General features: G+C 37.2%; 4 protein-coding genes across 6 annotated transcripts; 3 read left to right on the top strand and 1 right to left on the bottom strand.

Annotated features, from left to right (window-relative positions):
* Window positions 1-478: 478 nt before the first annotated feature.
* Window positions 479-1,162, bottom strand: LOC103962613. The gene has a single exon (XM_009375350.2). It carries the CDS (start codon window positions 1,160-1,162, stop codon window positions 479-481), a length of 684 nt encoding a protein of 227 aa, XP_009373625.2.
* A 2,351-nt stretch (window positions 1,163-3,513) lies between these two features.
* LOC103962612 lies at window positions 3,514-9,096 on the top strand. The gene is made up of 13 exons (XM_018651241.2): window positions 3,514-3,757; window positions 3,903-3,990; window positions 4,081-4,268; window positions 4,355-4,447; window positions 4,534-5,003; window positions 5,371-5,452; window positions 5,547-5,720; window positions 5,794-5,847; window positions 5,922-6,014; window positions 6,091-6,156; window positions 6,247-6,293; window positions 6,778-7,482; window positions 8,470-9,096. The coding sequence occupies exons 1-13, from the start codon at window positions 3,599-3,601 to the stop codon at window positions 8,822-8,824; spliced, it is 2,574 nt and encodes an 857-aa protein (XP_018506757.2). The 5' UTR covers window positions 3,514-3,598; the 3' UTR covers window positions 8,825-9,096.
* Window positions 9,097-9,884: 788 nt separating this feature from the next.
* Window positions 9,885-12,366, top strand: LOC103962583 (F-box protein At3g07870). 2 transcript variants are annotated; one of them, XR_007256591.1, is made up of 3 exons: window positions 9,885-10,018; window positions 10,360-11,582; window positions 12,067-12,366. XR_007256591.1 is itself a non-coding variant. In XM_018651240.2 (2 exons), exon 2 carries the CDS (start codon window positions 10,369-10,371, stop codon window positions 11,194-11,196), a length of 828 nt encoding a protein of 275 aa, XP_018506756.2. In that variant the 5' UTR covers window positions 9,885-10,018; window positions 10,360-10,368; the 3' UTR covers window positions 11,197-11,801. The 2 variants fall into 2 exon arrangements, 1 of the variants encoding a protein (XP_018506756.2); XM_018651240.2 differs by lacking the exon at window positions 12,067-12,366 and having other exon boundaries at window positions 10,360-11,801.
* Window positions 12,367-19,569: 7,203 nt separating this feature from the next.
* LOC103962585 (F-box protein At3g07870) lies at window positions 19,570-22,748 on the top strand. Of its 2 annotated transcripts, none has more exons than XM_009375316.3 (2): window positions 19,570-20,827; window positions 22,401-22,748. In XM_009375316.3, exons 1-2 carry the CDS (start codon window positions 19,634-19,636, stop codon window positions 22,404-22,406), a joined length of 1,200 nt encoding a protein of 399 aa, XP_009373591.2. In that variant the 5' UTR covers window positions 19,570-19,633; the 3' UTR covers window positions 22,407-22,748. The 2 variants fall into 2 exon arrangements, with proteins under 2 accessions (XP_009373591.2, XP_009373590.2); XM_009375315.3 differs by lacking the exon at window positions 22,401-22,748 and adding an exon at window positions 21,983-22,377.
* The last annotated feature ends 920 nt before the right edge of the window (window positions 22,749-23,668 follow it).

Below are 23,668 nucleotides of genomic sequence, written 5' to 3'. Positions count from 1 at the left end.
GAAAAAATTTAATCACGAAAGTTTAAACACGGATTCATAAGAACTTGCGCCATGAACAATGTTTGGCCAGGCCATTGCGTTGCTGGTAGTTTTTATGGCGTGTGTTACGTACACACCGTGAATAACTCACGGCTTGTTATTTCTGGTAGGGGCTTTGACCACTTGGGCACCTCGCAGCGTACAGAATACTACATAGCATTCTTTGTGCACCATAAATAATTTCGATCGTAGTGAGGGATCAAAAGAACTCTTGCAATTTGGAATTTTTTCTTGACAATCTGCGGATTTTATACACCGGTTCGTGATATGATGCTGGGTTACTGAGCATTTACTTTGTTTTCTCATTCGTTTTTTTTTTTTTTTTTTCACAATACATTTGAGAATTGCAACCTATATGAATTCCTTAGAACATCAATACTATACACGTACATGTTGAATCAGTACACTACATTGCTCCAAAACTCACTAGGCTAGCGATCTAACAAGTGCCCTTATTGGAAATTATCATCTCAAATTCTCTCATGGTTTTGAAAGGATCGTCGATGTCGACATTCTTTTCCATCTCAATGAGGGCTAGCCGTGCGGCTTCTCTGTCTCTTTGGCGATTCTTCTTTATCAATCCATTGGCCCTGGCAAGTTCGGCGGCTCTATATTTGTCAATCACGAGCGAGGGGGTTTCAGGGCGTTGTGCTTTAAGAATGGTAACTGCGAACCGAGATTTCAACATGGCCACCCGACCCGCCTCAGGTGTTGTGGTGCCATGCTCATGATGGTCACAAAGAGGAAGAGGAGGTAGCACTGTCACCGGTGACTCACGGCTTAAGTAGCCACCCGATTTATCTGATGAAATGTCACAAGTCACAGGAAGAGGAGTAGGCAGCCTCTTGTGCTTCTTTTCCCCATTCGTTTCCTGGTCCATAATCTCGACTCTCTCGCGATTGTCGGCCAGTGGAGGAGCGGAGCGTTTCTTTGAATTATTCAAAGAAGCTACCTTCTGGGGTTCGGGTTTGGAGACCGGTACTTTCGTCGAACAGGAAGAAGAGGAATCGTTAGCAGCCTTCTTGGAAGCATTCAGATTACGAGTGGTTTCTGCTGCAGGTTTGTAGTGATCAGATGAGAGGATTTCGTCAAGCCACTTTCTAGTTTTACCAGAGTATTTCATGGTTGGTGACAAAAAGTTAAAGAGAGAACGAAGAAGGAAAGCGCACTGCGGACGAGTAGAGGGAGCAGATGACGTAGCTTAGAGTGAGAAATAGAACCCTAGCTCTCCTGCCCAAATAAAATTCTCCCAAGCCAACCTTGCTTCCCAAGAAACTAGGTAATCCAACTCGGTTTGGGAAAATTAACGCTATCTAATCCTATTTTTCTATTACAATTAATCGAGTTTGTTGGATTATTGTTTTTTCTTTAATTTGGTTTTTGAAAATGTAGGATTTCTAGTTTCCTTGACAATTGTAGTTTCTGGTTTTTAAAATAGGTAATGCTAAGGAGACTAAATTTGTAAACAAAATTTTGTAAACTAAATGACATGAAGTTGATGATTAGATTGTGACTTGAGCGTTGATAAACGTGCTCATTCCTATTGGTGACACATCATTTAGTTTACAAATTTGTCTATACATTTAGTCTTTCTAGCATTACTCTTCTAAAAAATAGAAAAATGAAAACTTTTCTCTGTGATGCTTTTTAGCTTTCAGTTGGACTAAAGAGGGAAGCAAGATATGACAACTCTCATAATAAGGAGGTTACATTAACTCTAAACTAATCTGTCCTTTAACTTGCCACTGACCTTGATATTATGTTCTGTCCTTTCTGCATCTGATGAATGTATAAGCACCATCGCATTGTGAATCTTCTGTCTCAATTTATTTAAAATTTCATATTTCAAATTTTTTTTTTTGAAAAAAAAAAAAAAAAAACCGAAACCGAACTGAAATTCGGTTCGATTTCGGTTTTGGCAAAAAACTGAATCGATTTGAACCGAACCCAGTCCTAGTCTGGAGTAGTGGTGGTGTCGAGGACAAGGTTATCCTCAACTTGTGCGATGGAGACGTCTAGGGCCAAACTATCGTCAGATGTCCACTTAATGTTAGCCTTGACGGAGCGTTCTTATGAGTTCATGCTTGTGGTAGAGTGATTGGGTGAGGAGGAATATGAGTTCACTCTCAATGAAAGCGCCAATTGTGGAAACCAAATTTGCACACCGCCACCAGAGGTGGAGATGATCAAACTTGTTTTCCTATAAAACAGCACACAACCGTGAGTAAGCCAATGATCGGGGGATGTTCTGGTCAAAGACTTTCCGATGGTCAAGTTCGTAAGCAATATTAAGATTTTAGAGTGGGTAAGAGAATAAATGTGCAGAGATTGTGTTGCTAGAGATGAACACTCGAATGATGTATTAATACCAGTCGAGGAGATGACCTTTTAGGCTAGTAGAATCCTTATTTAAACTGGAAGAATCCTAGAAGATACTTAGGAATTGGATATTGCATCCTCTTAAAAGTGTAATTATTGCAACGCATGCCAATCCTGTAGATTTTAAGGACTCCAAGATTATTGAAAACCAACAAATTCTTACTAGATTAGGTTCTTGAATCTTGCAGAACAAGTATGGTCGATCTCAGTGAAGTCGTGGACTTCGCCCATTGATCCTGGAGCATGATGATGGTGACATCACTGCTCCGTTTAGTCAACTTCGCATCCAAGGTTGTTGAGTTCATGGCCAGACTTTTAAGGTATTTGTATTCCAATCTGGCTTACTATGGTCTTACAAGCGATCATGAGTGACATATTGTATGTTATTATAATTTCCATTGCGTATTTAGTTATTCAAATTAAATTTATTCCAAAAATGTACCTAGAAACCCAACACACATGACATGTTTTCAAGGTTATTTTGGATATTTCAACTTCCCACTCGATTCGCTTCAAGATTATTTTGGACATTTCAAGGCTATTTCGAACATTTCAACTCTCATTTTAATAAATGGACATGATTGACCAAATTGAATCCTCAAAGTTTGTAATTAGTTAAATTTCATGTTAATGAGCCTAATGTACATTTTATTAGTGCATCAAAAAGAAGTAGAGAACTTGTGAAAAAGTCAAAAGTTCAAAATCATTTTAGTTCCCCACTCCCCCCACTCCTAGTGTACATATATTTTGTATAAAATTAAAAAAATAAAAAAAATTGTGAAAAGGAGATGAACAGTTTGAAATAACTTTGAATACAAGCTTATTTTAGATGAAAAACTTAACGAAGTTAAGATGATATGACAAATTATGATTTTAGATAATTTATATGACAAATCGTTTAAAATATTAATTCATACGAAAAACTAACAAATGCATATAAGTTCATATAATATTTCAAAAGTTTTTACTTTTTATTTAAAATATTAATTATGCGGTGTTTTAATAAATGTGAGGTGTCAATAAAAGTAGACCACAAAAAAAATTATAAATAAGTGTTTTAATAAATGCAGTGCTTTAATTCTCAGTTATAGTTTCCATCGAGACTCGAACTAGGGTTCTGTCATCTGCTGAACTGAACTGACCTGAAGTCACCCGACATTGAAATCGGATCCCAACGGCCATGTCTTTCTTTCCCTCCAATTCCCAAATCCAAACCCAAAACGCCGACTCCCGTTTCCAGGCCACCGTGCTCGTCGGCGCTCCATCCTTCCCCGACGCCATCGCTTGGTCCGATGAGAACCTCATCGCTGTCGCTTCCGGCCACCTCGTCACCATTCTGGTACTCTCCATTCATCAATCTTTTCACTCTAACTTCGTTTTTCGTAATTTCAAAACAGAAACTCTGATTCATGTTTCATAATGTTTTTGTTTAGTCAAGTGTTTTTGTTTGTGTTTGGTTAAGTGTATATCTTTTTGTGTTGCAGAATCCGGCTGCTCTGCCTTTTGGACCAAGAGGCCTAATCACCATAAAAAACAGCCAACCTTTTCCGATTGGTGTCATAGATAGACAAGGTACATTGTATACACCAAAATTTTCGATCTTTTCGGTTTATACAATGTGTGTTTCCGTTTTCATTCTTTGTTTTGTTGATGGGTTTTCAGATTTATTCTCTAATTGCATGCTGCCTACCATTTTATCACGGGACCAAGAACCCTGTGTTCGATCGATTTCTTGGTCCCCAGTTGGGCTTGCTCCAAACGCTGGCTGCTTGCTGGCTGTCTGCACCACCCAAGGATTCGTCAAGCTTTATCGCTCTCCATATTGCGATTTTTGTGCTGAATGGATAGAGGTATATGTGTATCTGCAGTTTAAACTGGTTGTTGTTATAAAGTTGCAGTCTTTTATGGTTCTGAATTGGTTATGTGTATTGCTCAGGTTGCGAATGTATCGGCCAAGCTTTATGATTATCTTGTGAGTATAAATTTTGGGGAGGTACGGGCTTCTTCATCAAAACAGCAAGATGTAAATGTAAGTCCTCTCATCTGTCTGGTGCAGTCCTATAGATTTATGCCCTGAGCACTGACCAATGGTCTTTTTGACTGTACTCGTATTAGGAGCATGAAATAGAGCCTGAGATTGACTATGACCCATCGAAACAAAAGAGTTCAAATAAGATTGTTCGTGCTTCAAAATCGAAGGTAAAACCTGCCAAGGAGATACCAGTAAACAGCACACTCCCTCTTATAACTGCGGATCAATATGCTTCTCGCACTGCAATGCTAACATCACTTGTAGTTGCCTGGTCGCCAATGCTGCATTCACCATCCAAAATCTGTTCAGTTCCTCAAGATGGTTCGTCCATGTCGTTACTTGCAGTTGGAGCGAAGTCCGGGAAAGTTTCTGTATGGAGAATTCCTGTACCAGAATGCTACTCTGTTGATCAAAGCAGGGTCCCGGCAACTGTGGCGCTCATAGGGATTCTTCAGGCACACAATTCATGGATCACAGCTATTGGTTGGGCGTTGCTTGATTCTGATTCTTCAAATCCTAAAGTTTTGTTGGCTACAGCGAGTACTGATGGGAGGTGAGTTAGGTATGCTGGAAATCATAATGAATTTCACTCCTATAGCTCTTGTATGAAATTTTCTTGTCTAGTTAGACAATAGTTTTTGCAGTGTAGAAGCAAGGTGCTTTAAATGGTGTTAAGCAAAATGCTTCTTGCATTTTAGTGTCAGTTTAGTTGTCAAGTTGGTATCTTGTTTCAACGTACTAGCAGTAGTCCTACCACTTGACTCGTTTAAGAGAGTTGTGACTCTGATTAATCTGCTATCTAATTACCCAAAAATTTCTTTATTATCTGTTCAAGATTCGATTGTTGTCTTCTTGTTTTGTCTTTTGTTAGTTTTATCTATGATTTCTTGGATTCATTTTGTGCCTCCTTATCTTTCCAGTGTGAGGATCTGGCTGGGGAATAATGAAAAGTTGCTGAAGTCATCAGAACCTAGCGACACTTCCTTTTCCCTAATGAAAGAGGTAGTTCTTACTTTTTCTGTCTTGTTGTATACAGAGCTCTTCGCGTTATTCTATTGTATTGTTGAGCATGCTTTTATTTTGAACTTTTAAATAGGTTGCAAGCAATGCTGCCCCAGTTTTTGTACTTTCAGTCATTGTGCCTATTAAGTCTCCAGACAAAATTCACTTAGCAGTTGGAAAAGGATCTGGCTCTTTTGAATTGTGGATATGCAACATGTCTAGCCAAAAATTTGACAAGATTGGCACATATGTTGCACATGGCCAGACGGTAAGTGTCTTTTTATTTGTCAAAATCTTATATTGCATACCACTGGCTATTTATGCTTCTGGGAACCGACCAGGTTACAGGTTTAGCTTGGGCGTTTGATGGGCAATCTTTGTATAGCTGCAGCCAGGTATGTAAACTTTCTGTGGAATATTTTATATCTACATTATTCAGTTGGCAACCATTCTTTTACAATGATACTAGGATAATGTTATACGCTGTTGGATTTTGAGTGGAAGTTCTCTCTGTGAAGTACCTATTCCTTCAAATACTCCTCGTCTGAGAAACTCAACTGATGTAAGTTCTTACCCTATAAGTATGCTTGTTTAATTTTTTGTATTCCACCATAACGTCAGTCTAAAATTTGATGCAGTTACCAGAAGAATTTGTTTCTTGCTTTGGTCTGGCAGTGTCCCCTGGAAATCTTGTGATTGCTTGGGTATGATATTTTCTTTGCGCCAATACAAACATATTCTGGCATACCATAAAAGTGAAAATAAACTAAGATACCTATACTTGAAAATGGCAGGTTCGAAATACTGATGTTGAACAATTAAACCCAATGTACGAGGCAAGGTGAGATATTTTTTATGCTAATTACATTCCTCTATTAGATCCATCTTTTGCGGTTTGGGTAAATTTGAGAGTGGCTAAACATTATATACTATTATAAAGTGAATGAATCCTAAAGATGGAATGAAAGGATATCAAAAGAAAAAAGGACAACACCGTTGCAGCTCAACAAAAAACATTGTCATAAATGGAGGGGCAAAGGATTCATAAAAATAGAACCCTTTAGCTTCCTCGGAAAAAGAAATGGAGGAAAGAAAAGATAAAATTGTGAGTTTTTCTTATTTGCATATTAATCAAATTGTAGTATTGATTCGATAAAAAATTCCACTTCAACCGTCCTAAGTCATAACGATATTACAGGAGCAGAAGAGCACGTAAGAGAATTTATGTATTCTATAGAAATGAACAAGCAACCTAATGTTGAGTTGCAATATTGGCTGTTGTTTACTAATTCTTGATCAATTTACATTTTTGGGAACACTCTCAGGACTCAAAAGGCCATTGTTGAATTTTTCTGGACGGGTGGTCAGCAAGTAGATGTCTTCTCAAACAATTCCGTACATTTTGATACTGAAGCGATTCCTGGTTTTTCTGAGGAGTTAGTTTATTGGGAGTCCAACTTTCAATGGTCCTTAAAGCAGTATGAAATGCAAGATAAACATCTGGTTGTTTGGGATATTGTAACAGCATTGTTGGCTTTTAATCATTCTAAACCAGAGTTTGTAGAACAAGTACTGATTAAATGGCTCTCTATTTCATACCTGGGATCTCATGTGGGAATTTCTGCTGAAACGGTTTTGTTGAATGTCTCCCGAAGTTGCTCAAAAGTCACTTCTCGCCAATTACACCTTCTCAATATAATCTGCAGGCGTGTGATTCTATCAGAGATGAAGGCTGATGAAATAAACAGTAAATTACTGAATTTGAAAGGAGTTCATGGTGCTGAAAAAGAGAAGCGGTCTTTGTGGATCAATCTGCTTTTGAACAGTGAGAAAGAACTCCGGGAAAGGCTTGTGGGATTTACATTTTCTGCTCTTTTAAGTCAAATGCCTGCTTCAGCCCCAGATTCTCCATCTAGAAACTGGTTTCCTGTTGGATTAGCACAAATGGAGCAGTGGATTGAGCTTAATCATGATCATGTGCACAGTCAACTAAAGGTCCTCGCATCCGAAGTTGGAAAGCGGGATAGGAGGTACTCCCTGACTTTTATCCTTTGTCATAAGAATCTGTCTACCCTCTATTGATATGATTGTTTATTCTTGTTACTTTAATCACGAGGGCCATACTTTTCCGTGTCTTGGCATTTTGACTTCTTATATCATCGTAAATAACTTCATGACTTCTCTGAGGCTTTCGGAGTGGGGACCATCAAATTTATAAATAAATAAAAAAAGCACTCCCTTATCTGATTGTTAAAAAAACTAAATATTTCATGAAATGTTAAATTTTTCCATGTATCTTAAAGCTTTAAAGTGTCTCTGGCTGTTGAATTTGAATGTTGGAAATTTGAAATTCAATATTTTGGGGTATTTTTTTGCCTTTTCTGGTTATGATGTGCCAGCACAGCTGGTAAATGGGTTAGAGGGCAGTTAGTGGTTAAGGTCGTTAGATGTTTGGGCGGTGGTTGGCTTTCAGATGACGGGAATAGTAAGTTGATTAGATAGTTAAACACATTATAATAGAATTGAAGCAACCAGTGAAAAGGTTCCAAAAGTATGAGGCTTCCTACGGGGAGAGTTCTCTGTACAACTTAAAACTCCATTTCAGTTTGAGTAACCTGTGTGATCCTTTCAAATTAGTTGTATAGTACTTAGAAGGCAGGTACAAATGGCATACGGGGAGTTTTAAGCAGGCTCAAATGAATGTGGTTAAAATGATTATTAGAGGGAGTTAAAAATAATGCTTATTTAGACACCAGTTCCATACTTTGGATGAAGAAACACAAAGGTTTATCTACCGTAATACTGTGTCCGATATTGAATAATCTGAGAGATGCATACATTCAAAACAAAATTGTTAGGTAGATTTTTGTTGTTTCAACATGTATGCTCTTGATGCAATCATTTGTTTTACTGTATTCATCTCTTTTGTCCTCGGATGTTTTCCTGCTTTCGTAATTGGCAATGCAACTGTCTGTAAAAATACTAAGTATTGCTCCGTATTCTTCTTCAAACAACAGATTTGGATCCAGTAAATGCATAGCAGCAGAGATGTGCAGCTATTGTTTAGCATCAGTTCCATTTGAATCTCCAGAAGTTGCCTTCTGCAGCGGAAAGGGCCACAAACTAGTTAGGTGTTCCATTTCTATGGAGATTTGTCCTACTACTCCGACATGGTTTTGCACATGCTGTCATAGACGTGCTTCCAAATCGGCACCAGCGACTCTGTTTGCAACCCCCGGTCTTCCTTTGAATTTCAAATCTTTGGCCGCATCGCCTTTGCTAGAACTATCCTTAAAACCACTCTGTCCCTTTTGTGGTATACTGCTACAAAGACTACAACCGGATTTCCTACTTTCTGCATCACCAACTTAGGCAAATGAGGTTCGTTCCTGTGCCTGTCGAAGATCGGATTTGGGTCAGAGAAGAAGATAGATTACACTAGCAAGGTTTCCCTCAGGATGTTGAAAGATTGTAGTTCAGTGCAGTTGAGTGAATTATGTGTATATGTATCTCTTTGCTTTCAACCAGAATATGTTTATGTATCTCTTGATGGTGAAGCCAAGTTGAAGGCAGTGATGAAAATACGGTCTGTCTCTTGTAAATGCACGCTTGCCTTTGATCTTTCTAACCTCGTTTTGTATCTACGATTGGCTGCGTTTCATGCAAAAACACGCTTTCTCTTTGAAGCAAGTACAAGCTCTATATGTAGTTTTAGGCGCGGCCGTTAGCTCAAGCAGTGTGCTCTCTCCTCTACGTGTAAGTTCGAACGAACTCAAACTAAGACAGTTTATTTATCGTGTTACAGTAAAATTGTAATATAATTTTTCTACCGGAAGCAAAACCACAAAAACATTTTCTACTGAAAGCAAAACAAGAAAAACAATCATACTCTAATATTCATGGGAAATGATTTTTCATATTCCTTTTCTTCCACTCCTCCCTTGGTTTCTATATCTTAATTCTGTTTTGATTTAGTAATCCAATGAATAAAAAACAACAAAAAAATAACGAAGAAAGAAAAAAAAAATTGCAAAAATCATTTTTGATTTTTAATGTCACGACTCACAATTAACAACTGAATTTTTTTTTTTTTTTAAGTAGTGTTATTCACGTAACACTTTTATTTTTGGAACAAATGATATTATTTATATTAAAGAGGAGGGGGTGTGCTTAGCATCAGTAATAATGTGGTTTAAATTCGTATTTGTCGAGAATCGAATATAATATCTCTCACTTATAAGTGAAGAGGAATATTACTAGATCGTGGTACTAAGTGGTTCAAATTCACACAACCTTTTTTTAACTCTCATACACTAGTTAAATTTTTTTTATTGATTTTCTTTAATTTATTTAATCTGACGATCAAAATTTCAGTAGTATATAAAATATAAAAATAATTGTGCAGATATTATCAGCTTAAAACATTTTTTAACCACAATGACGCCAACTTCTAATAAATGACTATAAAGCTGTAAACCCTTCCGACTCTGTAGAAAAAGCTTCACGAACTTTCATTCAAGCAGAAAGAAGAGAAACGAAACAAGAGCTGCTCAGCTGCATCAACAGGTACTTTCAGTTCTTCTGGTTTCTTTCTTTATTTAATTTTTATTTTTCAGGTTTAGTCTTATTCTGTATATTTTTCAGCAGCTATTTTCTAATAAGAATGAAGGGTTTGGATTTGTGGATTTGTTTTCAAGGATTCGGGTTTTTTCCGTTTCGTAAATGTAGAGATTGGATTTCTTCTGAAAAGTTTGAGCGTTTAATCCAATCCTTATCGTGGGATTGTTTAATTTGTTGGTAATCCGACCTCCATTTCTAGTCCCATCATGTTATGCATTTGGCACATACATGCTCAACTTTACTATAGATGAATCTTGATTTGAGAATCTGGTGTGAGTTTTTTGCAGCGATTCGACATGGATGCGCACACAAAGAAAACCGAACCAACCAACACTGACATAGAAGAGGATGATAAGAAACCCTGCATTCTGCAATTGCCAGACCACATAACAGTGCAGATATTCTGCAAAGTCCCAATTAAAACCCTCATCCAATGCCAGTGTGTGTGCAAGTCTTGGCGGCATTCGCTCTCAGACCCTCAGTTTACCAAACACCTATTTTCACAAACACCCCCTTCATTTTTGTTCCATGGCTTAAGAGGCGGCCCCATAAACCCCAAGTCGGAGGGATACTTATTGTTCGACCTTGATATGGTCTCAAACCCAAATGACTTTGTACTGAAGCTTGCTAGAGATCCAAATTTCCACGCTCTTCGTGTGGGCATTTTGGGTTCTCGCAATGGTTTGCTCTGCATATATGAATTGAACCAACGCCATTTTTACATTTCCAATCCCATTACTAGTGAGTCTTTAGCGCTTCCAGTGATATCCTTGTCTCCCCATACTGTCGCCTATTGTCAGCGCCGGAGAATTGATAATCCGTATTATTGTGGGTTTGGGTTTAGTCCCATCAGTAATGTCTACAAAGTTGTTGTGTTTATGTCTCCGAGTGATAAATCTAGTGAAGATGAAGTATTGGTTTTGACTATTGGCTCCAGGATTTGGAGAAGCATTGGGATGTGTCTGTGTACCCTTCCTCTCGGTTTCAACCATATGGGGTTTATCTTAATGGATTCCTGCATTGGGTTGGTCGGTATGGGGATAGTTCGACTTTCATATGGGCCTTTGACGTCGAAAGGGAGCATTTCCAACAGTTACCACTTCCTCCCTGTTATTTGGACTTAGACCAGCTGCCGAGTTGTTTGGATTTGCTAGAAACTCAATTTACCCTTGGAGTCTTGAATGGTTGCCTCTCTGTAACTGTTCGCTCTTGCTCAACACGTAATATCAATGTCTGGATGATGAAGGATTATGGCATTAGCGAGTCGTGGACCAAAGAGCTTGAAATTAGCAACGAAGCACTTGATTGTCCAACTTTTGCTCGAGTGTTGAAGTTTACAGGGGAGGGTAAAGTCTTGTTGTTAAATGGGTCTCACTTGCAGGCTTATACTCCTGGAACAAGGGGCGTGGTGATGGTTGAGGTTGATGGGATACCATCATTGATCGATGAGTGTGTTCATATTCCAAGCTTTGTTCGGCTTAGAGATATCATGTCAGGCTAGAGCTCAAAGGTAATATATGTCAAAGCTAATGTGATAAATTGTTTTTTCTTGCTATTTGAAATTTTCTTATATACTTATATTTACTTTTGCCAATTTAGTCCTCCTACTCTCTCAAAGCGGAGAGCTTTGTTGGCTTGGAATCGCTCTTTATATTACTGACAGTTTTAGCTTATGTGACGATTTGTTGTCACTAGGTAATTGGTTTTGAATTCAATCCTTGTTTGATTTGCTGCTGTTTCTAAACTTAGTTTTCCTTATTGCATGAACCATTATTGAAGGCTAGAATGCTTAATTTTCGGGTTAGTACGTGCATAGTTTTCTATTTTTTGGGGCATACGACTTAAACAAGTTCTACTTCCCTTTTGGGAATGATTCTTTGCTCCATTGGGAAGCTCCTCTTATTGAAGGGGAATGCTAATGTTATTGAAGAGGGTGGTGTTTTAAGAGATTTGGTCGTAAATTGATTTATGGGTTTCTGCCACTTCGGCCACAGGTGAGAGTCTCGCTGCTGAGTTTAACTTATGGGAGCTTTATTTGGGCTGACAATTGACCTGGAGGTTACGGGTCTGAGTAAGCTCTCACGGTTTATTTGGCGCTGCAACCTACTGGGACAATAATTGGGTTCTCTTGTTTTGGCTTGCTCGGAGTTGCGGTCAAGATCTTGACATTGCAAACTTCGACTTGTCTGTAGAGTGAAGAATTTTGTGGGTAATAGTTTAAAACACTATAATTCAGGGACAGTCGTTACATAAGGCTCCATTGTTTTACACGAAAATTACTACTAATTAGGTAAGACTGATCCGGTTACTAAGCAAAGTCTCGGATGAGACAATTATTACTTTGTTTATAACAAGAACTAAAACTTAGCACAAAACTTCAAAATTTTATTAGACGAAAAGTACGTGTTCCAATCTCACTTCCCACAAATCATGTTGGTGTGAATGTGAAATTTTTTTCAAAGTATAGCTCATGAATTAGTGTCTTAAGTAAAAATAATTCATGAATAGTAACTTAAAAAGTTAAAAAAAAGTTTACTAATTCAAAAATTAAAAAATCTAAAAATTTACTTCACCTTCAAATTTAAATTAGACTTTATCCTCAAGGCGTGAAAAATAAAGAAAAACAATGTAGAAAACCACAAAAAGAAAAGAAAACTAGAAGACAGATAAATCAAATTCCAAAAAGAATAAATAAAACAAAAAAATAAAATAACACAAAATAGAATAAAATAAAATAAAATAAAAGAAAGACAAATGGGGGATTTTGGATCCCATCCGGATTTTTTTTGTGAGAACTCTCGTTTTATCCATTTATCATACATCGTACGGCTATGAATTATTTTAAAATTTTTATTTAATATTAAACACAAACAGTACTTAATGAAAGCTGACCGCACAATCTATGTTGAACGAATAGTCCACAAATGGGGCACAAGGAATGCGCAGCAAGGGACACACGTGTAAGTCCACACGGGTGGAAAACCCTAGCATTGAGAAGATAAATCTGTTCAGCTCATTCTCTCATATTCGAAGCCACATCTCTACTCCATTTGCCATTGGCTCTGATGTCAGGCTGGTAGAGGTCTCGAGGTCCATGGAGATGTATAACTCCTCATCCACAACCCCTTTTCAGCGTACTGTGCTCATATGTTCTTTCCTATCTAAGTTCCCTTTAAGGGTATGTTTCGGCGAGGAGCTTTTTAATCCCAAGGCATTTAGGCACATTGTCAACAGGATCCTCTTTGTGAGGATTTCAAAGATTCGTGAATCATATTCATTTATTGTATATTATGCGGTCAGTTTTGGTCAATATCGTACTGTTTATGTTCAATTTTAAACTAAAAAATTTAAAATGATTTCTGATCGTATAATGTACGATGAACGGACACAATTCAAGGATCTCCGGATACTCACAAAGAGGATCCGGATTCGATACAATGTAGAAGAAAAGAATAAAAAACAGATTTTTGACTTTTCAAAATTTGACCTTTGAGTTTTCTCTTTTTGGTTTTCAGCCTTTATATTTTTATTTTTTTTAAATCAAAACTAATTACCAAGTAAGATTTTAGTTTTCTATCTTAAAAAAAAAATATGAAAAATATAAAAACTAAAAATGAAATAATTATGAAACGACACCTTAAAATTTTTTATATGTACCTGATTAAAATAAGCCCAATCAAGCACCGTTCAGGCACCTTCTCATTTTGTTTCCGCAAATAGGCATATATAAATATAATTGCACTGAAACAACTCATGTTATTTGCTTTGACGGGCAATTTACAACGGGTTATGATTCTCTCCTCTCTTTCTATCTCCTTTCATTCTTTCCTCTCACATTCTCTATTTTGGTTTTCTCTTTCTATACAAAAATTAATATAAAATGTTGATTTGACTTAACCGTAATCCTTCAAATAGAAGGGGAGGGAGAAAAAATAAGGAAGAGAATCCTACTCCATTTACAATAGGCTAATTTTGTCATATTTGTACAACGCCTTTGCATTTTTCACACCACTGCCTTTTCTACTACATATATTTGGATATGAAGCTGAAAGGTGGTGTTTGACGTCATGGATCCTTTTGTGTATGAGGCAGCGAGATCGGGTGAGCTTGGTTTCCTTGAAAAAATTGGAGACAGTGAGCTATCAATTGATCCTCTTCTGCAGAAAACACCTAGAAATAACAATATTCTTCACGCTGAGTTCAAACAAATCGATTTCTTCAAAAGCGCCCAGATTGACTATCAATCTCCACAGTTTTGGGCCACTACCAACAAATGCGACACTCCCATGCACGTAGCTGCTAGAGCAGGCTGAGTTGAAGTAGTAGGGTTGCTTCTTAATCAAGTAGGAGCTCGATGAGGAAAGTGCGTTGGCGGATGGCGAAGTGTATAAAGAGCGACACCGGACCAAAATTTTGATATAAGTGATACATGATTACATGTTGCCGTCAGGTACGGTCACCTCGAAGTGGTGATTCTATTGGTTGAAGTCAGTCCTGTATTGTGTTGTTTTACTAATAGGACTAACGAATCTCCGTTGTTCTTGGCTACTAGCAAGGGCCAATGAATCCCCGTTATTCTTAGCTACTAGCAAGGGCTTTCGGACATTGCCCACTACATGTTAGACAAGTCTCCAATATCTATTCCTTCCAGGGGATTAATAGTGTCACAATCTTGCATGCAGTAATTCGCAAAATCAGCTGCGAAGGTAAATGATTTATGCATATAGTGTTATTTTTGTTCCCAAATTTTCATTTTATATATTAAATTTGAAGGCTAGAAAAGAAAATAACGATTTGCAGAAATCACTTTTATGAAAAACATATCAGAAATTACTTCTTTGGAAAACATATTTCAACTAACTAAAACTTCTCTCTTCCTGCTGGCCTTTGTGTTTCCATACAATTCATTTGTAGGGAGTGAGCACAATTTATAGCAGGAAGTGAGAGGTTTAGTTAGTTGAAATACGGTTTCTAGAGAAGTTATATCCGCACACCACTATTTTTTTTTTCTAGGCTTTGAATTTAATATATAAAATGAAAATTTAGGAACAAAAACAACAAGAGTATCCAGAAATCATTTGCCTTCACAGCTGATGTTGCGAGTTACTGCATGCAAAGTTGTGATACCATTAATCCCCAAAAGTAATGAGATGTTGAAGACTTGTCTAACATATAGTGGGCAATGTCCGGAAAGCCCTTGCTAATAGCTAAGAATAACGGGGATTCGTTGGCCCTTGCTAGTAGCTAAGAACAATGGGGATTCGTTAGTCCTATTAGTAAAACAACACAATTCAGGACTGACTTCGACCAACAGAATCACCACTTCGAGATGACCGTACCTGAGGGCAACATGTAATCCTATATCACTTTTATCAAATTTTGGTCCGGTGTCACTCTTTATACGCTTCGCCATTCGCTGACGCACTTTCCTCATCGTGCTCCAACTTGATTAAGGAGCAACCCTACTACCTCAACTCAGCCTGCTCTACCTACTACGTGCATGGGAGTGTTGCATTTGTTGTTAGTGGCCCAAAACTGTGGAGATTGACTGTCGATCTGGGCGCTTTTGAAGAAATTGATTTGTTTGAACTTAGCGTGAAGAATATTGTTATTTCTAGGTGTTTTCTGCAGAAGAAGATCGCTTGATAGCTCATTGTCTCCAATTTTTTCAAGGAAACCAAGATCACCTGATCTCGCCGCCTCATACACAGAAGGATCCATACTTCAAACACCACATTTCAGCTTCATATCCAAATATATGTAGTAGAAAAGGCACTGGTGTGAAAAATGCAATGGCGTTGTACAAATATGACGAAATTAGCCTATTGTAAATGGAGTAGGATTCTCTCCCTTATTTTTTCCCCTCTCCTTCTATTTGAAGGGTCACGGTTAGCGACCAATGCTTGGGAAGTCTTTGCTAGTAGCTAAGAACAATGGAGATTCGTTGGCGCTGTTGGTAAAACAATCCAATTTAGGATTAGCTTCGGCCAACAGAATCATTACTTTGAAGTGACCATACCTAACAGCAATATGTAATGCTGTATCCCCAATCAAATTTTTGGTCCGGGAGTAACTCGTTATCATGTATCATCTACACTTGCAACGGTTTGCTCTGCATATACGAATATCCTTGTCGCCCCACACTATAGCCTATTGTCATCGTTGGAGAATTGATAATCCGTATTATTGTTGGTTTGGGTCTAGTCCCATCAGTAATGTCTACAAAGTTGTTGTGTTTATGTCTCCAAGTGGTAAATTTAGTGAAGATGAGGTATTGGTCTTGACTATTGGGTCCAGGATTTGGAGAAGCATTAGGGATGTGTCTGTATACCCTTCCTCCCGTTTTCAACCGTATGGGGTTTATCTAAATGGATTCCTTCAATGGGTTGGTCGGTATGGGGATAGTTCTACTTTGATATGGGACTTTGACGTTGAAAGAGAGCATTCCAGCGGTTACCACTACCTCCTTGTTATTTGGACTTAAGAGCAGCTGCCGAGTTATTTGGATTTGCTAGAAATTTAGTTTACCCTTGGAGTCTTGAATGCTTGCCTCTCTGTAACTGTTCGCTCTTGCTCGACTCGTAATATCAATGTCTAGATGATGAAGGATAATGGAATTAATGAGTCTTGGACCAAAGAGCTTGAAATTGGCAACGAAGCACTTGGTTCTCCAACTTCTGCCCGAGTGTTGAAGTTTACAGAGCAGGGGAAAGTCTTGTGGTTAAATGGGTCTCACTTGCAGGCTTATGCTACTATCATTGGTCGATAAGTGTGTCCGTATTCCAAGCTTGCTCAAAGGTAATGTATGTCAAAGCTATGCGTAGAGTTTCTAGTTTTAGGGCATATTAAGTTTTATTTCCTTTGTAGGATTGATTCTTTGCTCGATTGGAAGCTCTTGCTACGGGTTGGATTGAGCTGAATGTAGATGGCTGCATGCAGGGGAATGTTAATGCTATTGGAGAAGGTGGTGTTTTAAGAGATTCTGGTAGTAAACTGTTTTCTGGATTTGTGCCAATTTTGCGACAGGTGAGAGTCTCGTTGCTGAGTTATAACTTATGGAAGCTTTATTTGTGCGGATCATTGGCTTGGATGTTACAGATTGATAAGTTACAAGTGGAATTTGAGTAACCTCTCACAATTTATTTGGCGCCTGCAACCTACTGGGGCTATAGTTGGGTTCTCTTGTTTTGCTTCTCAGAGTTGCGTTGAAGATCTCGACATTGCAAACTTCGAAATTTTTATAGAGAGAAGAATCTTGTTAGTAATAGTTTAGGTTCAGGCAATTTTTACTTGATAGTCCTTATGTTCAGATAGTTTTGTTTCGACTTTTAGCCCTATTTTCAACCAAAAAATTTAGTATACTTGCATTTTAATTTTTAAATGATTCATTTATACTACTATTTGCTTTTGACACACATTATTTAAGGAAGGCTTTTTAGATAAAATAGTATATAAGATTCGCATAACTCTTCAATTTTGTCCTTGAGATTGAAAATTGATAAAATTGGTTCCAGAGTTTGTCCGTCGGCAATCGTTTTAAAAGATTTTGATAGTAAATTGATTTCTGAGTTTGTGCCAATTTGGTGACAGGTGAGAGTCTCGCTGCTGAGTTATAACTTATGGAAGCTTTATTTGGGCTGATTTGGAGGTTATGGATTGATAAGTTACAGGTGGAATTCGAGTAACCTCTCACAGTTTATTTGGCGCCTGCAACTTACTAGGGCTATAGTTGGGTTCTCTTGTTTGGCTTCCTTAAGAGTTGCGTTAAAGATCTCGACATTGCAAACTTCGGCATTTGTATAGAGAGAAGAATCTTGTTAGTAATAGTTTAGGTTTAGGCAAATTTTACTTGATAGTCTTTATGTTCAGATAGTTTCGTTTCGGCTTTTAGCACTGTTTTGAACTTAAAAATTTAGCATCTTTCCACCTAATCCACCTAATTCAGGATTTGGGCCGTTAAAATTTGATCCAATGACTACAAACATAGAGCCCCTTTAAAAGTGATAATAACTGTAGCCGTTGGATCAAATTTCAACGGTTTGGATCCTGGACTAGGTGGATTAGGTGGAAAGGGATCTTTAGAGAGATTATATTCACACACCATAAATTATTTCTCCCACACATTTTTAATTTTTTAATATTTTCTAAACACCACTAACACTTGATAAATAAATATTAAAAAATTAAAAAGGTGTGGGAGAATTAATTTGGGATGTATGAATATAATTTCCCTTTTTTTTTGACACATTATTTAAGGAAGGCTTTTTAGCTAAAATAGTATCTAAGATTTGCATAACTCTTCAATTTTGTCATTGAGATTGAAAATTGATAAAATTAGTTATTGAGTTTGTCCACCAACAATTGTTTTGATTATTCCGTGAAAAATGTCCGTTGAATATGACCAAAATGAAAAAGTACGCTCAAATTTTGTCAAATCAATTTGATCCACTGTTTATTTAATTGAGGTTGTTTTTATTATTTTAGTCCTTATTTAACAGAGAATTTTCACGGAATGATCAAAATGATTGATGGTGGACAAATTAGGAACTAATTTTATTAATTTCAAATCTCAGAGATCAAAGTGAGAAATTATGCCAATCTTAGAGACCATTTTGGCTAAAATGTGAAAAAACTCTTTTTAATGAATAGCAATAATGATAATTTTTTTTATATATTTGAATATAGAAAATTTATCATTTTTAATAGCAACGACATATTAATTATACATAACGACCACATAACCATTAGCAATCTAGATCACTATAGATGATGTGAGAGTGAAACTTGCTTTAATACTTATCAAGGGTTGATGACGATGTCCAATTTGAAAATATTAGGCAGTATTTGAAATATTTTAAAATGTTATGACCAATTTAAAATTACACCTTAAAATTAAATAGTTATTCTCACTTAATTTTAAAAAAAAATTACTAGCATATCCCACACACTTTTATTTTGTTTTTTTAAAAGAAGGGGAGAGGGAGATAAAGAGAGAATGTGGAAATGGAGGATGAGTTTTTTTTTTTATATTTTAAAGTAAAGATTTGTTAGGATCACATGTAGGTGATACTTGTACAAAAAAAATACAAAATTACTTTATTGTCCTTAATTTTATTTTGTGATAGAAGACAAAATATCTTTTCACCCTCTTTTTGTTGATAAAAAGAATTTCATTAATACAGTTCATATTTATAAAATATAAAATTCTTTATTTGTTTGTGAAAATAAAATTATACATTTGTCCACTTCCTCAACTGAAATCCCCACGAATAAATTCTCATTAGATCTTTTTTGTGAGGATTCTGGAAATCATCCAATCATATTCGTTTATCGTACATCTTATAAATTATTGTAAATTTTTTTTATTTAAAATTGAATATAAACAATACCTGATAAAAACTGACAGCATAATATATAATGCATGCATATTATAAAATCTTGGAATCCTCGAAGATGATCCGGTGAAGATCCTCTGTCCATGAATTAGAGCAGTCATTGTTCCAAGCATTATAAAGTGCAAGTCTTCCCACCAAAAAGGCATCGTTCGCATTTCAGGTTTCCATGACATCTCCAGCCATGAAGAAAATCAAACCCACGCACACCAGCCCGCCAACCAACTCCGACGCCGAACCGCCAAAGCAAAAAGATGAACAGGAAGAAGGAAACGAGAAGAAGCCCTACATTCTCCAACTCCCAAACCACATAACGGTCGAGATCTTCGGCAAAATCCCAATCAAAGCTCTGATACAATGCCGCTGCGTGTGCAAGTCATGGCGCCGATCGCTCTCGGACCCCCAATTCACAAAGTACCTACTTTCACAGACACCCGATTGCCTTTTGCTCCAAAACAGCAGCACCCGAAACCCCACCACCGCCGGCCTCTTCTTGGTCGACCTCGACAAACCCTCAGGCAAGAACGACGTCGTAATCAGGCTTCCCAAAGACCCCAATGTCCCGAATTTCGGTGTGCAAATTGTGGGTTCCTGCAATGGCTTCCTCTGCGTGTACGATAGGCTTAACAGCGGTCGGTTTTACATCTCCAATCCCGTTATTGGTGAGTCCATAACTCTTCCAAGATTTCCCAAGGATATTGCTTTTCCGTTTCTTTATGGGTTTGGGTTTAGTCCTGTCGATGGTGTCTATAAATTAGTTGTGGTTGCATCTACGAGTAACGGATTGAAATCGAATGAATGGGAGGTAATGGTTTTGACTGTTGGCACTGGAAGTTGGAGAAATGTTGGGAATTCTGTGTACCCTTTTGGGTACCAATCGTATGGGGTTTATCATGACGGTTTTCTTCATTGGATTGCTCGTAGCGACAATTCTGTATTGATTTGTGCCTTTGATGTTGGAAGTGAGTGTTTCCAAGAGTTGCCATTACCGCCTTGTTCTTTGGGAAAGCGTCTTGTTAGCCTCGCTGCCCTGAGAGGCTGCCTCTCCGTATACGTTCTCTCGATGAGTGATATCAATGTGTGGGTGATGAAGGATTATGGCGTTAAGGAATCGTGGGCCGAGGAGCTTGTCATGCAGCAAGTGATTGGGTACGGAACTAGTTTTTCTGCTACTCAATTGTTGAAATTTACAAAGAAGGGCCAAGTGGTGTTTTCACTCAAGTATAAACTGAGGGTTTATACTCCTGGAAAAAAGGGCTCTGCTGCGGTTGAAGTTGATGGAATACCATCAATGGTTGAAGCATTTGTCCATATTCCAAGCGTTGTTTCTCTTAAGGATGCCATCATGGATTTGAGCTCAGAGGTAACATCTCTCCCACATAGTTAAGCATTGCTTTTTCTTGCTGCGTGCAATTTGAAGGTCATTTTTATTTTGAATAGATGCAGAATTATTGAAATTATGTTTGTGTTTCCCATTTGGTGGCAGATAATTGTTCTGTATTCCCATCCAATTTAGATTACTCTGTTTTCATGATTGCATGTTGTTAGGGACGGTGTCCAGTTGATTAAGATAAAGTGATAAACCTCTTTCTCGTTCTACCTTTTTTATTTTTTTCATCGCTATTTTGGTTTATTGTTTTTATGTTCTTCTGATACTAGTTGTTAATTGCATGACTTCTCAACAAATGTTTTGTCCAAACATGAATAAGATTATGTGTTCTGTCTCTATTGTCAAAGTTAACCTACTCTGCATGTTTTCACATTTCTTAGTTTCTTGGGAAATAGAATCGCATCCGTGACTAACATTTTTTTTTCCTTTTTCTGATAAGACATCCGTGACTAACATTAGTGGATATGTAGTTGTTGTACTGTCTTGTCGAAGACTACTGTTAGGAGTAAGTACTGAGTATGGCCCATTTTCTCAATGATTTAATTGCTAAAGAGGCAGCTTTTGACAGTGGAGTGTGGACGAGCGATGGGAATCTTAGCAAGATTGTATGTTATGTGGCAAAGATGATGTTTATTGTGATCAGTCAAGCTGTTTCCATTTGGGGACTGGAGATGGTTTTCTTTTACTTGATTATTTTGAACTTTCTACTGTTACTGCATCAGACGTTGGTGGACAAATAGTGTATAGTATGAAAATGGCTCTTGGCAGATAGAGAAGAGATATAGGGAGTACTAAGAGTCTAGTAAGCTATTGCCAGATGTTGAAATTGATATTTGTTTATTTTTTCACGGTCTTTGGTTACAAACTTACAAACTTTGTCCGAACAGGCCTCTTCCATTTCACTTTGGAAAGAAATTGATTATTTGGAGTGTCATGCTTATGGTATATTGGACATATTTTACCCTGATGAAGCCTTGAAACATGTCGTCCACTGTTAGGAATCATAATTTGGTGATGGTTAAGATAATCTGCCTAGCATTAGTTGAAAGTTTTTCATTGTGGAACTCTAGTTTGTAGTTCATCATCTGGTAGTTTGATCATCACTCCTTTCAAATTAAACGATTACAGATGGTGCATGTTAGGCTCCTGGTAGATTCCATTCCACAGGCTTACCTGATGCCTGATGGGCTTTCTTTGTAGTACTTTAGTCGCTGTGGCACATAAATGTAGGTAGTTTACTCAAATCCAGCCTTTAACTCTGTTGAGAGCTGTCATGGTTTGCTGAATATTTTCTCGTACAGTACATCCATATGCTTTGTGCGAAAGCTACGGCATTCACGCAAGTTCTTGCTGCATAAGGGCACTAATGATATGGGGAGCCATTTGAATTGGCGTGGTTTTAAATGAGAAGAAAACATGGTGTAATATATTGTTAAGAAATTATAAATAAAATGAGGAAACGTAATTCCCTAGCTTACCTCTGTTGATTGCTTTATCCATAGTGATCTTCGATTGAAATTTGCCTGTGTTATTTCGTATTTTACAGATATAGATGAGACGATGTTTGGAAGTTACGGATTAGCTCACAGATGATGAAAAGTTGAAAACAGATTATATTGGTGAAGAAGATATATTCTCTTGAGAAGAAAGACTGTCAGAACTTTCATGCTTCAAGATTAGAAACGCTGTTCGATTTGGTTTGTGGTTGCATTAGGTCTTTAACCGTGACGTTATGGTTAGGATTCGAGTTCTTAACTAGGGGAGTTTCTTAAGTTGGTAATACCAATCTGTAATCTATGTCAACTACATATATGTTTAACTTTTCAAGAGGACTCAAACTGTGTTTTGCTGCATGCATTCGGAATCATAATTTGAGGCTCCCGCTTTATGAATAGTTTTCACTTTTGTTTTAATTTGTTAATTTGTTTTTGCTTCAATATTTTTGAGTTAGTTTTGGTATAGTCCACACACCTGCATATATATATAAACAACCAAAGGCACCCAAAAAAAATCACCTGATATATATACCCTTTTAGAATATATATAACCTTATTCCGGTATGGAATGAACTTATAATGATCGAACCTACAACTCGATTATCAGATTATAGATTATAAGTTCATAACCCTGGCTCATTTCCATTTTGGGCGGAACATATCTACTAATTCTTTGATTCCAGTTATTAAGGGGGATCTTGAACTAAGAAATAGATTCTAGAAGCTCAAAAGGGTATCCTGAGCAATATGCAAGTAGAAAGTACATCCACATTCACATATTCATACATATAGTTCACTATGGTTAAGAAAGTGTTGTAGTATCTTCTTGAGTCCATATGACAGAGTATTCAACACAATCGTAGAGTGCTACTATTACAAGGACCTAAGAGACAAACGCCGACCAATCATGAGCACCGTAATGGAGTGTAAACTTATCTTAAACATTCAATATTTGCCCCGACCAATTTTCAGATTTTTTAAAATCCATTTTCATGTGCAATTGACATTGTTTTTCGTTATGATTATGCATTAAATTGTTTATTTAATTGCACAAATTATTCTTTAATTTTATATGTGATTAATATAGCAATTACACTGTATCTTTTCCAACTGAAATTTACAAAGAAGGGGCAAGTGTTTTTATACAAGTATAAATTGGGTTTATATTCCTGGAAGGCTGGAAGAAAGGGCTCTGCTGGGGCTCAAAGTTGGCTTACTCTGCATGTCTTCACATTTCTTAGTTTCTACTGGACTAGTAGTCAGCTATGCCAGATGTTGAAATGATTTGTCGGATTTACTGGTTTTATGTTCTATCGTC

The sequence above is a fragment of a genome, unplaced genomic scaffold (genome assembly GCF_019419815.1).
Source record: "Pyrus x bretschneideri cultivar Hongxiangsu unplaced genomic scaffold, Pyrus_bretschneideri_v1 Contig14, whole genome shotgun sequence".
Lineage (NCBI taxonomy): Eukaryota > Viridiplantae > Streptophyta > Magnoliopsida > Rosales > Rosaceae > Pyrus > Pyrus x bretschneideri.
Note: the sequence above shows the minus strand (reverse complement) of the source record. Positions and strands in the feature narration are given on the sequence as shown.

What these genes read in the sequence shown, in the direction of transcription:
- LOC103962613 (XM_009375350.2), bottom strand. Translation starts at nt 1,162, where the DNA reads ATGAAATACTCTGGTAAAACTAGAAAGTGGCTTGACGAAATCCTCTCA.
- LOC103962612 (XM_018651241.2), top strand. Translation starts at nt 3,599, where the DNA reads ATGTCTTTCTTTCCCTCCAATTCCCAAATCCAAACCCAAAACGCCGAC. An exon ending in GCCACCTCGTCACCATTCTG is followed by an intron (nt 3,758 to 3,902) that starts GTACTCTCCATT and finishes TTTGTGTTGCAG; the next exon opens with AATCCGGCTGCTCTGCCTTT. An exon ending in GAAATCTTGTGATTGCTTGG is followed by an intron (nt 6,157 to 6,246) that starts GTATGATATTTT and finishes TGAAAATGGCAG; the next exon opens with GTTCGAAATACTGATGTTGA.
- LOC103962583 (XM_018651240.2), top strand. Translation starts at nt 10,369, where the DNA reads ATGGATGCGCACACAAAGAAAACCGAACCAACCAACACTGACATAGAA.
- LOC103962585 (XM_009375315.3), top strand. Translation starts at nt 19,634, where the DNA reads ATGACATCTCCAGCCATGAAGAAAATCAAACCCACGCACACCAGCCCG. An exon ending in TCATGGATTTGAGCTCAGAG is followed by an intron (nt 20,828 to 21,982) that starts GTAACATCTCTC and finishes AAACGATTACAG; the next exon opens with ATGGTGCATGTTAGGCTCCT.